Genomic DNA, 13,853 nt, shown 5'->3' with positions numbered 1-13,853 from the left:
GAGCTTTTTGGAGGAGATGAAACACGGGTTGCATGCGCATGCACGCACGCGCGCGCGCTCGTGCTCGGGCTCGAGCACGGGCACGGGTAGGGCGTGGGCGTGGGCGAGGGCGTGGGCAGTGAGGCAGTGTGGCTGTAGTAGCGCTAGATGGCGCACTTTGCACTAATGACCGAAAACGGACGGACGAGGATGATCTAACGGTCAGATCTACAGATCTAATGACCAGAAACGCCTGAGGTTAATGGACAATGGCCAGAAACGTTTTTCAAACTTTCTGGACCATTGAATACCACAGAGCAACGGATCTAAACCTGAGGCATATATAAACTGGACCATTCCAGTCCGATTTCATCATCTCAACACACCATCTCCCCATCAAATCAGATATAGTCCATAGCTTCATACTAGAATACTGTTATCATCTCTATAGTCTAAGTCTGCCAGAATAAATCTACTACGTTAAAATTGCTCCATAGTGGACCTATCGTGATTGCTGCACGCTGGATCCAGATAAGGCTTGTCTTATCCTGGAAGCAATTCGCCTGTAACCCAACAGCAGTTGATAAGGGGGCGAATCATGCTTTAAGGACAGTGTATTTTATACGTGATTCAGCCTAGTGATAATTTTTATTTATTTTATTATTTATTTTCGGTATATCCAAATCAAGTTTATCTAACAACAACTTATATAATGGCTCTGTTTTTTTTTTTCTTTATTCTTTTTTCTTTTTACCACACGCACACACACCCCCACACACTCATGCTAGTGGAATTTCACCACTTATGGATACTTGAACCCTTGACCGGGTGTTGAAACTCCTGAGAGTCTACCACCCAAGCAAGAGTAATGATCCACTTATATGAAGGCTGGCATATAATCTCTTTGTCTATAAACATACACATATCATTCTGATACAGGGTAAGCATGGACATATCTTTTCAAGTAAAGAGTAAGTCGGTGTAGGTTGTATAGAGAGAAAGACCCACTATGATATATTTGTTTTTATCCATGCTGTCCATCTTTCTTTTTTTCCCAGCTTATTTTAAGGCGTGAACCCAAAATAAAAGCATGTTTAAAGCTCAAGTGGACCACACCACATGTCAAAGTGAGAATTGAATGACTATGGTTGAAAACTCCTTGTGGTTATACAAGTTTTGGATCAAGCTGATAGTTGAGTTTTCCTTTCATCCATTCATGCGTGACCTTGTGAACAGATTGAATAACAAATAAATATTATTGTGGGCCTTAGGAAGGTTTCAACGGCGGATTTCATTATCGCCACTATTCTCTGTGGTGCAGTCCACTTGAGCTTCGGATATGTTTCAATTTTAGGCTCATGCCCTAAAATGAGCTAGAAAAATGAATGCATGGCATGGATAATAACACATACATCATAGTGGGTCCCACAGAGTTTACTCACGGGGCAATAATGGGACTGCCTTGTCAGTTACTGGCTACACAATCCCCATCACAGATGACTTGTGTGTCATATTCACACTGTCCTTCTACTTTTAAAGATCATTTTATTATATGAGGCTAAAATTGAAACATATCTGAATCTCAAGGGGACCACATTACAGGAAAAAGTGGGGATAATGACATCCACCGTTGAAACCTTCCTAAGGCCCACAGTAATTTTAATTTGTCATCCAACTTATTCATAGAGTCATACACGCATAGAAAAAGGGAAACACAAATAAATTCTTAGATTTAAAGATCATTTTATTAAATGAGACTAAAATTGAAACATCTCTGAATCTCAAGGGGACCACATCACAGGAAAAAGTGGGGATAATGACATCCACCGTTGAAACATTCCTATGGCCCACGGTAATTTTTATTTGTCATCCAACTTAATTATTCATAGAGTCATACACGCATAGAAAAAGGGAAACACAAATAAATACTTAGATTTAAAATTCGTGGCCCCCAAAAGGTTTTCAACAGTGGCCGATCAATTCACACTCTTTCCTGTAGTGTGGTCCACCTGAACTTTGAATATAATTCAGTTTTGGAAATATACCCTGAAATGAGATACTAAAACAGATGGACGGCGTGGATGAGACACATACATCACCGTGAACCCAAGCGAACTGAATTACTCAATAAGCAATCTGCTTCCGTGAAACACGGACGCATTTACCTATAACGCCGGATCCAGCTATGTGGATGGAACCGTGACCGTGGGTTTACCTCGATATATGGATTGTATATCTACACCGTCCATCCATTTTTTCAACTCATTTTAAATAATTAATATAGGAATTAAGCAGATAAAAATCTCAGGTGGACCACCCCAAAGGAAAACGTGTTCAGTGAACGCCTACTGTTAGAAACTTGTTGGTATTTATTTGCCATACGTTTGACAAGGTTAAACAGGCCTGGATGAAGCCAAAACACAAATATCAGGTTGATTCAAAAATTGTGTGGCCATAAAAAGTTTGCAATGATCATTCACCACTGTTTTCTGGTGCAGTCCACCTGAGGGCGTGTTTGGACAGACGGATTGGAAGGGATTAGATTGTATTGAAAGGGATTGGAAGGAGCAATGCCGGTATTAGCCGGGCGTGCCAAACATACATGTTGAACTTCTGACTGAATATAGCAATCAAATGGGATTGCCAGCAATTAACTGACATCACCATCGTTACCTTGAAATCCACCCAATCCCTCCTAATCCCATTTATTTTGCCTTGACATGCATGCTTGGTTGGACGGATTGGAAGGGATTGGTCAGGCGTAATCCCAAGATTAGCCAAGCGTGCCAAACAGAATCGGTGGCAAAATAACTGGATATAGCAATCCCCCAGCAATCCACTGACGCAGCCATCGTTACCTTAAAATGGCTGCCATCCGCCTTAATGCAATCTAACAGCCCTGAGATTTTTTTTCTCCCTAATTTTAAGCTTATTATCTAAAATGAGTTGGAAAAACGGATGAACTGAAAAAATATAAAAAGTATAGGTGGGCGTGGATTAGATACGGACAGGTTGATTAGCCAAGATTTCCTAACAAAGTGACGTCACCAAGTCCTGTGGGCTATACCATGATGTATGTTTTGTATCTACACTGCTCATCCATTTGAAGAGATCATATCAGGGCATGATCCAAAAAATGAGTCAGGTCCAAAGATCCAGAGGACCCTACCACAAAAAATAGTGGGGAGAGTGACACCCACCATTAAAAAGTTCGAAGGGCCACAAAAGTTTTCGATCAAGCTAATATTTATGTTTTCCCTTCTTTCATGTCTGTATTAACAAATGAACAGATCGGATCTCGGATAAAAATCACAGTAGACCTTTTGAAGGCTTCAAAGGTGGGCGTCACTCTCTGCGCTGTTTTCTGCGGTGGTTCCACCCGAGCCTTGGATCTACCTCTCTCTTTGGACCATATCCTAAAATGATAACATACATCATGGTGGGGCCCACGGAACTTGGTGTAGTCACTTCAGCAGCAAGTATCCAATCCGCGTCCCGTCAAGGTGGGCCACACGGTCAGGTTCCCACCTACATCGCTGGAACCGAGACGCAGGTAAGTCGCGTCCGTGAAACGCGGCCGGTCTACAGCTGAGCAGAACGACTGTCGGAGGATCTCACTACATGTTGGGAGAACGTGGTCCTACCCCCGTCGAGGGGCAGATCTGTGGAGGGCCCACCGTTATGTCTCTTTTTATCCACGCCGTCCATCCCTTTCGGAGGAGGAATAAGCAGATCCAACGCTCAAGTGGACCACAGGAAATTGGGCACTTGAGTTTCATTAAATGCACAAAATATTAAATGCAAAAATCATTTGTGGTGTGGTCTACTTTAATATTGAATCTATCTTATGCTTTAGCTCATAACTTAAACTGATCCGTTAAAAGGGATGGACGGAGTGGATAAACAGATACATCATGCTGGGACCCTCCATGGATCTGCCGGACAGTAATCCGTCCAGGCGGGACAGGACGCAATCCGCGTTCTTTTTGGTACAGTGGACTTATCACCTACAGGCCCTGGACCCCCGCTGGTAGCACCGTACCATCTTTCCCTCCAACCTGCCATTTTTTCATGGAATCAGTACCATGAAGACGATAAGAACCACCATGAAGATCATCCATATCTAAAATCAAGATGATCCAGTTACTAGGTGGGCCACATTTGTATGTTGAGTTAGACCATCCATTGTCCATTGATTCCGGTGCTGTGGCCCATCTGTTGAGCTTACCTGCTTGATTTTTGTTCCAGGTGATCTTCATGGTGCCGTGGAATTAGATCCAAGAAAGCATAATCTTATGTGTGCAAATGAACCTAAAAGCTCTATTTTTATTTTATTTATTTTTTACCAATTAAATCAGCGCATGTGTTTTTTGTTTTTTTTTTTTGTTTTCTAAAGAAAAATTGACCACTGTAAACGCTACCTTTTACCCAGCGTCTTTTCCGAGCCATCTGAAACTTACATTCCCAGTCTAAATTTATTCTGTACGGATAGACTATTTGAGGACGAAAATACCCCTACTTTTCAAGGCTATTTCTTTGAAAAGCGGGGGGATTTTCGTTCTCAAATTATCTGTCCGTGAGTAAAAGGCTTATACTGGAAAAGTAAGTTTGGAAGCGTTTGTAAAAGACGCTGGGTAAAAGGTGGGGTATACAGTAGTCAATTTCTCTTTTCTCAAGAGTATTTAAATTTCAGTGTGAGAATACGCTGGCAGAGTGTGATGGATGATATGCATGCACCTGGAACTTGCACATACAATAATTAATCAAGATAAATTAAACGGTCCAAGTTGATTTTCTCAGTTTAAAAATTACTGCTTTTTTTATTATTTGAATATTGGATTGGTGAACATTTGTTGGACGGGTAAGAATGAAAAAATCCAATGGTCTTATTTCAACAGATTGAGTGTCCACGAATCAGAGGATAGGATTGTCCAACCAGTCTGATTTTGGGACTGTGATTTGCAACAGAGGGTTCTCCGATTTAGCCGGTTTAACTTGAGTTAATAGATGCCACATATACTATTTTTGGGTGCCTGCGTATCAAGCATCATATACTATCAGAGTATCATACAACTTTTTCTGAATAGCTGAATAGGTCTGGAATGGGCTGGCTCGGCTCATGGGCTGGAGCTGGCGTCGTGGTCAAGACCGACTTACTTAACATGGGTGATCTGGGACCGACTGAAGCCGTGGCCGCTGTACGAATAGACCATGGGTCGAGCTCAAGCCATGTGGGAGAAGAGGCCCACCAACAGCCTTTCATCTATAAGGAAACGGATTGGCTACTCCCCCTGCCACCAGCCCGGTGGCTGGTGGTCGGTGCTCTGTGCGCCCCACCATGATGTATGTGTTTCATCCATTTTTACGCGTCATTTTAGGGCTTGATACCAAAAATGAGAGGGATATAAATCTCAGGTGAACCAAACCATAGGAAAACAATAGTGATTGGATATCTACCATTAAAATTCCTCTTATGCCCATTGTACTGTTTATTTGACATCTAATCTATTGATTAGGTCATGCAGACCCAGATGAAGGGAAAAAACAAAGATCAGCATGATCAAAAGCTTTTATAACTCCCAAAAAGTTTTTAATGGTCTACGTTCATTTAACACTTTTTCCTGTAATGTGGTCCAATTGAGATTTGGATATACCTAATTTTTGGTGTTATTCTATAAAATGATCTAGAAAAATAGATAGACGGCATAGATGAAATACATAAATCATGGTGGGGCCCACAGCACCGACCATCAGCCATTGGCTAGTGCCAGGGGGAGTAGCCAATCCGTCTCCCAAAAGGTAACACTGGGTAGGTGAGAATTTAGGTGGTGGGAACAGAATATAGGCTGACCCAGTTGTAGCGGTGCGAGCCTGGGGGTTGAACCCGAGCCATGTGGGCTAAGATGGTTGTCATGGAAGGCTAGGATGTGAACATGAAACACTGGACCAGGATTTCCACAACAAGAACTTTGATTTTTGTAAACAAGAAAGATTCTCACGTCTATATTTTTAAATAGGATGTGAATCAATCCTACCCTTTTATTTAATATGACCACCAGTGCAGTTCTAGTTTATATGGTTCACCCTTCTTCTCTCGCTCTCGCTCTCTCTCTATCTCTCTTTCTCTCTCTCACTGAAATGGAAACAAAGGAACCAGAGTCTTGCTTCAAAACCAGGTAAAATCTCTCTCTCTCTCTCTCTCTCTCTCTCTCTCTCTCTCACTGAAATGGAAACAAAGGACCCAGAGTCTTGCTTCAAAACCAGGTAAAATCTCTCTCTCTCTCTCTCTCTCTCTCTCTCTCTCTCTCTCTCTCTCAATCCAAACTTTTTTAGCTAAGGTAGTGTTTGGAAATACAGCACCCCCAAATCGACATTTGATTGAATATTTAGGTGGGATGGCTTTATTTAGAACTCATAAAGCAGAAATCTAAACCCCAATGAGTTTGTGGTGAGTTAGGAGTTCGTAAAATTCTTTTGCTTAAAGAGTTTAATCCCTCTGCTCGTTTCTATTACTACTTGAAATGAATAAAATATTTCTTTCGCAGACCATTAATCAGTCCGTGGCATTCGAAAATGGTATTTGGAACATGTCCCAATAGAGATCCTCTGTATTAGGAGCAGATCTCCGGTCGCTAATCTCTCTATGCATCACACTTACAAGGACTTCTAAACATAGGCTAATATTACAACAAGTGAAAGCTTTTTTTGGAGCAATTACATCTGCAGGTCGTGTTCTTTTTTCAGAGAAATAACGATAGTTTTTGAAAAATGAGCATGGACAAACACCACCTCTCTCTCTCTCACACATACACACACGTGTGTGTATATATATATATATATATAAGAATGCTCACCTGTGCACCTTATGTGAGCACCCATGCGCACCTTTGCACACGTGTCATGGGCATAAAATCCGTCCACGTGTTGCGGCACCCCTTGAAACTCTATTAGCCTAATTTTAAACCTGATTCAAAACTCTGGTAAGCCATAGCAAAGAGAAATGCAAAATAATGGATGAAATTGTTTCCTTTCGCCATAGCCTACCAGAATTTTGTATTGGGCTAAAAGTTGAGCTTGTGAGGTTTCAAGGGGTACCGCATCATGTTGGCCATTCAGATTTTGTGCCCATGACACATGTGCAAAAGTGCGCACGGATGCTCATGTAAGATGTGCAGGTGAGCATTCCTTTGCGTAGATATGTATAGGAATGCTCACTTGTGCACTAGTTCTCACCACAACTCATGATAATTTTTTGAGAACTCATCTCCCATGATATGAGTGTAAAATTTAAAATGTCCATGTGATGCAACAACCCATGAAACCCTCGGTGCCCAACTTTTATCCTTATCTAAAACTTTGGTGGGCCATGACAAAATGAAACAGTTTCTTCCTTTGATACGCCTCTCTTTAGCTATTGTTCACCAAAGTTTTGAATCAAGGTTAAAGTTAGGCCTCAAGGGGTTTCATGAGTTGTTGTGTTATGTAGATTGTTCAAATTTTAGGCTCATATTATAGGAGATGAGTTCTCAAAAAAATCTCACATATTATGATAATAACTTGTGCGCGGGTGAGCATTCCTCACACACACACACATACACCAGCTTGCAAAGAACTTGTCCGAACTTTTTGAGAACTCGTCATCCGTTATGTGAGTCCAAAATCTAAATAATTCATGTGATGCAGCATCCCATGAAATCCCAAGGCCCAACTTTTACTTTGATTCAAAACTCTGGTGGGCTATGGAAAAAGAAAATAGTTTTCTTCTTTAATTTGTATCTCTCTTTGCTATGGCCCATCGGAGTTTTAGATTAGGGTGAAAATTGGTCCCTTAGGATTTCATGGGATGCTGCATCACATGAACCATTCGGATTAGACACCCATAACACGTGTGCAAAGGTGCGCAAGTGAGTATATATATATATATATATATATATATATATATATATATATATATATATATATATATATATATATATATATATATATATATATATATATATATATATATATTGTGTCATTTGGATGATAAATGACATATCCCTCTAGTGATGCCGGTGGACTACCAAGGCCCACCGAGGTGCATGACATCCAACCTTCTTATAAGAATTGTCCCTATCATGAAAGTAAGATGCCCTAAAAGTTGCCATCATCTTGAATTTAGAGGTTTTGAATAGTTACCCTAATTTTGTTTTCTACAATAGGACCTACAGATACCCCCATCCAAACTATTCATTACATGAGCCCTATCATGATTTGACAGTGAGGTTCTCCAAAATTCACATGATGGTCTATATGATCTGTTAAGACTTGCCTAAGTCAGGTGTGATTTGGATGAGTTGACTCCGACTCGGTGGACCCGATTCGATGCCACGAGTCACCATATACTCAAGGGAAGTTGGGCCGGGTCCTTATGCTCTTCCTCCGGTGGTAGACTCTCAAACGTTTCAACACCAGGTCAAGGGTTCGAGTACCCACAGGTGGTGAAATCCTGAGTGTGTGGGGGTACGTGTCCGTGTGTTAAAAAAATAAATAAAAGGAAGTAGGGCGAATTCAGCCCTAGAGCATGTATCATGTGACTTATAATCTAAGGTCTAACTTGTGGGATTTGAACATGCAGATGGTGGTCCAAGGAAACTGTTGCGGTGGTTACTGGCGCAAACAAGGGAATAGGATTTGCCCTAGTCAGGAAGCTGCTGGAACTAGGTCTAACCGTTGTTTTAACTTCCAGGGACCCTTTAAATGGGATCAGAGCCGTTGAATCCCTTAGGGCCCAGGGACTCCATGTTGATTTCTGTCAGTTGGACGTGGCAGACCCTGCTTCCGTTGATGCCTTTGCATCATGGCTAAGAGAAGAATTTGGAGGGTTGGATATTCTGGTAAGTAGACTTTGGTACCTACGCCTTTGTATAATAATCAAGGTATTGGAATTACATACTCTTTACCTTATCCGACTATGAGGTGATAGAAATTGGACGGCCTGTATCCATGGTCCTCATGTGGATGATCTGGGCCGTTCAAGTCTTCATCAGAGGTTGCTTAGCGCCAAAAATAATTGAAACGTCCACTAATTTGGATATTGACTAGAAAGCATTAGAAATGGATTTATTTGACACGCTGGCAAACTTATGATGCTGACATTGATTGATTAGTGGGGACCTCACCAAATACCTCGGCAGCGGTGGGGACGTGTCAAAATACCATTCGTGGCGCCATATGCTTATCAGAGATTGGCCGTGAGCAAGTAAAAACATTAAATGCTATAAGCCATCTCTAAAAGCTTATAAAAACCACCAATGGCATCTCACCACGCCTCCTCACCACTAAATTAAGTGGTGAAATCCTTACTAGTGAGGTGGGTGAAGAAATCCTCACCACTTACATAGATTGCGTGGTGAGGTCTTCAACACCCACCTCCTGACAAGGAGATATGGGAAGATAAGATTAATAGGATCATACGCTATTAGAAATTAATTTCTAACCGTGTATGATCCCATCAATCATAACTCACCACATCTCCTCACCATGTAATTCAAGTTCGTACCCACTTACGTAGATTACGTGGTGAGGTCTTCAACACCCACCTCCTGACAAGGAGATATGGCAAGATAAGATTAATAGGATCATAAGCTGTTAGAAATTAATTTCTAACCGTGTGTGATCCCATCAATCATAACTCATCACTTCTCCTCACCACGTAATTCAAGTTCGTATGACTGTTTGACGTGAAAGCAATTGGAAATGTATAAAGAAAAGCAAATCCACCTGGAAAACTCATATTAAGACATCATCCAATAAATGAAGCAAATACAAATTCATGTTAGGGCATCATCCAAAAAATAAGACTTAAACGGCCCATATCATCCACATGAGTACCCATGGTCCCTTATATCCATACTTTCCATCCATATCGAAAACTCATGTCAAGGCATCATCCAAACAATAAAGTAAATACAAATTCATGTGAAACAATAGTGACTAACAATTAAAAACCTTTTATAGCCCATAAAAGTTTAAGTATGGAGCTGATATTTGTGTGGTTTATTCATTCAGGTCTTTATGACCTTATCAATAGATGGAATGGCAAATAAACATTGTGGTGGCCAATGAAGTTTTTAATGGCATGGATTCAATCATGGCCGCTTTCTATGAAATAATCCAGTTAAGATTTGGATCTACTTTATTTTTTGGATCATGCCCTAAAATGAGCTGTCAAAATGGATGGACAGTGACGACTAGAGGCACATACATCACCATGAGCCCCACAGTTAAGGATCCACTTAACTTGGAATGCACCCATCAGAAATTGCACACATAGAATCAAAATGTTACCTCTGATTTGGACACTTGCTTGTCGAAATGGGACTATTGCGTACCTTTCATTTTCAACCGTGCCAAAAATGTCCGCCAATTCATTAGCTATATAATCAAGCCGTCCAATAAATGTCGACCAATCCATTAGTCAGATGATTGAATAAGGCTAATTTTTGGATAATGGGATATCTAGACAGAGACCATTATTTGGACCGTTTAATTTAGTTGATAATGGTACATTTAAAGATATCCATCGGAAAAAAGGCCAAATATTCAATGGTTAAGATCTTCTAATGTGGGAGATTTGACCATGAAATCAATGGTCACAGGCTATGTACACAACAGGAAAGTGACAAACAGGATACTCGGCCACTAATTTCAATTACTTGTACACCACATATGTAATTTGCAAGTACACGTGTATCATTCATCACCTGCTGCCAGAGTAGCAAAGTTCTATCTGAGGAAAATGACAAAAATACCCCTGTGAATTGTACAGGTGAACAATGCTGCGGTTTCGTTCAACGACGTCGACGAGAACTCGGTGGGCCATGCGGAGACTGTGATCAAGACCAACTATTTTGGACCCAAGCTACTAATTGAGGCCCTTCTGCCGTTGTTTCGCCGATCAGATTCTATTAGTCGCATTCTCAACATCAGCTCACGGCTAGGATTACTCAACGTACGTGAAAGGCTCTCTCTCTTCAGGACGAGAACTGATATCTACACCCACCCACTTGATAGATAACATCCCTGTCATGAGAAAACTGATCACGTACAAGCAAATGTACCACAGCTTGCGGTACTGTGCAATCTCTCCCACTGACGTGCAGTTTGTGTAGGGCATCGGTTGTAAGACCTCTATTAAGTGGGCCCCACAAGATCAACGGATTGGATAACATGATTTGAGCATACCAGTGGACCCCACAGTGGTTGAAATCTCTGGTGTGGTACACGCTTAGACTGTGCTACCGATTCTACGATTAAATCTAACATCAGTACCATGAAAATGGTGGGCCCCACCACTAAGATCAGCCTCGTTGAATATCAAGCTGATCTACTCAATAGGTGGGACCACACCTGTACGTTTTGTCAGACGGTTGGTTGACTTTGTGATGTCCAGGTGGAAAGCCAGCTGGAAATATGGTACGGTACGACAAGTTGGGGAGCTTGGGGTACTTGCCTGTATGTGATCCATGATATTTTAAATTTTAGCCCACCCATTGAGTGAACTTGCACGATTTTTTTCCACATGTCTACGTGGTGTGGCCCACCTGATGGGCACCCCAGATCGTGCATTGTTCATAGATGGGCAAGGTTCATTCCAGCTAGACGTGGCCTAGTTAGTCACTGGCCCTCAAAACTCATTCTCAAATGGGTGTGATCGTAAGGTGGGCCCGTGCTACCTGGCCCACTTTTTCCTCCAACTGCTAATAGAGCTGGGCATTGAATCGAGTCCGATATCGAGTTAGGGCTGACCTGACTTGATCCAGTTTTGAAATAGGCCTTACCTGAACTCGACTCGACTTGGTACTGAGTCCAGCACGCCTGAACCGATCTGAATCCAAGTCTAGCCTGTACTAATTCGGACCAAATCTGACTCGGTAAAAAGTACTAAGTTGGTTTGATTTGGCACAAATTCAATCAAGAGATGCGGGGGAGAGAGAGAGAGAGAGAGAGTACCAGGCTTGATGAGGAGGGTGAAGGAGTAGAGGGAGGAGAGAGAAAGAGGAGGGTGGTGATGGTGGTGGGTGGTTGCTGGGCTTGGAAGAGAAGTAGGATAAGGGAGGAAGAGGGAGTTTAGGATCGGGTAGGGGTGGAGTCGGGACTTGGGTATAGGGTTAGAGATACTTAAAATTTAGAATTATACACACACACACATACCCCTCCCCCCCGCCCCGAATATCAGCCGAGCCAATTTCGGATTGAATCGAGTTTAATTGGATCGAGTTCAGGTCAATTTATTAGGTAATTTGAACTCAACTCCGCTAGAGTTCAGATTAGGAGAAGCCTACTCAGTTGGGACAGACTCACCCACTTACTCTGGATCGAGTTGAGTTAGTGCAGTGGTTCCATGCCCAGCTGTAACTGCAAACTAGAATTTCTTGGTTTCAATTGTACACTGATGGTGCATGCAGAAAGTGCGCAATCCGGCTCTAAGAGAGCTATTGAGTGACGATGAACGGCTATCGGAGGCGATCATCGAAGGCGTAGTGGACCGATTTCTCGATGATGTGAAGACCGGGACATGGGATCGTGCTGATCAAGGGTGGCCCAAGCTGTGGACCGACTACTCGGTGTCCAAGCTTGCATTGAACGTCTACTCAAGGTTACTGGCTAAGCGAAATGAAGGGCTTGGATTAAGCATCAACTGTTTCTGTCCAGGGTTCACAAAGACGGCGATGACCCGTGGCCGAGGCAATCACACGGCTGAGATTGCAGCTGAGATCGGAGCACGGATAGCCCTGCTCCCTCCAGATAAGCTACCTAGTGGAAAATTCTTCATTGGGAGTAAAAATTCTATATATTCCAAGTTGTAGAAGGGAAAAATTAGTATTATATTACTTATTTAAATAGCTATCCAGGCCATCCAAACAGTGGGTCCCATTGTGGATGGAGCATATGTTTAAAATCACATTGATCAAGTAATCCAAACCATTCAATTGATTGCTATCAATTGGATGGTTAAAAGTAAAATAGTGAGTGGGAGAATTTCTAATGGAAACCAACCCATTCTGAGTGTAATTTATCTCATGCTCTATCCACTAATTGCTTCAGAGGTTTGAACGGTCTGGATTGTCTTAAAATTCTGCCATGTGCACGGTTGAAGAGTCAACAACTTTTTAAAATTAGAAATCATCGGCGGTCCACATTCAGTCAATAATCCAGGGATCAGAAGCTACTATCCCTAATTAATTTGGGTTTTGGGGATTGGGTTATATGCAGTGATACAATAACAATGACAGCTTGCATGCGTCTGAATCGTTGTACTCTACCAGATTATTAAATACCTTCTTCGTAATACGTGCATCTTATATTATTCTAATGTTTTGGTAGTTGTTACCCTACTACATTGTGTTGTATGCAAGATTTTATTCTCATCATCACCATCGATCATCACCCTCATCATCTTAGCCTTGGCACGGCTTTTTTATGTTAGTTGGTCCACGTAGTACAAAAATAAGTATTTATACGTTTATTAAATCCTTTCATGGTTGTGGGTATAGTAGTATTAGGTATGTCTACGAGCGAGGGAATGACATGTTGAGGTCGAGCGCTGTCTTCCCGGGAAAAATAACTATTTCGAATCCACGGAACTTATCTGGATCCCTCTCAGAGATGCCCCGAATCCACAAGGAAAATAAGAAAAAATAGAATAATTTTTAAAATTTTATAATATATTGATTAATGATGAAAAACAAACTTATAACCTCTTAAATAATAACATAAATCCTAGGAAGAAGTTTTGAAATCATATTATAACTAAAACTCCTAAAAATCATGACTTACTATAAATACTAAGCTTATTATTTATAGACGGTCGTGATTTCCACTACACCTCA

The 13,853-nt window shown here is 41.5% G+C and overlaps 1 protein-coding gene across 1 annotated transcript; it reads left to right on the top strand.

The window, feature by feature from the left end:
* The first annotated feature begins 6,134 nt into the window (after window positions 1-6,134).
* On the top strand, window positions 6,135-13,394 carry LOC131240195 ((+)-neomenthol dehydrogenase). The gene is made up of 5 exons (XM_058238307.1): window positions 6,135-6,153; window positions 6,190-6,243; window positions 8,597-8,855; window positions 10,790-10,972; window positions 12,429-13,394. Exons 2-5 carry the CDS (start codon window positions 6,206-6,208, stop codon window positions 12,828-12,830), a joined length of 882 nt encoding a protein of 293 aa, XP_058094290.1. The 5' UTR covers window positions 6,135-6,153; window positions 6,190-6,205; the 3' UTR covers window positions 12,831-13,394.
* Window positions 13,395-13,853: the final 459 nt, after the last annotated feature.

The sequence above is a fragment of the Magnolia sinica genome, chromosome 3, assembly GCF_029962835.1.
Source record: "Magnolia sinica isolate HGM2019 chromosome 3, MsV1, whole genome shotgun sequence".
NCBI lineage: Eukaryota > Viridiplantae > Streptophyta > Magnoliopsida > Magnoliales > Magnoliaceae > Magnolia > Magnolia sinica.
This window is presented reverse-complemented; position numbering and strand designations above follow the sequence as displayed.

What these genes read in the sequence shown, in the direction of transcription:
- LOC131240195 (XM_058238307.1), top strand. Translation starts at nt 6,206, where the DNA reads ATGGAAACAAAGGACCCAGAGTCTTGCTTCAAAACCAG. An exon ending in GAGTCTTGCTTCAAAACCAG is followed by an intron (nt 6,244 to 8,596) that starts GTAAAATCTCTC and finishes TTGAACATGCAG; the next exon opens with ATGGTGGTCCAAGGAAACTG. An exon ending in TTGGAGGGTTGGATATTCTG is followed by an intron (nt 8,856 to 10,789) that starts GTAAGTAGACTT and finishes TGAATTGTACAG; the next exon opens with GTGAACAATGCTGCGGTTTC.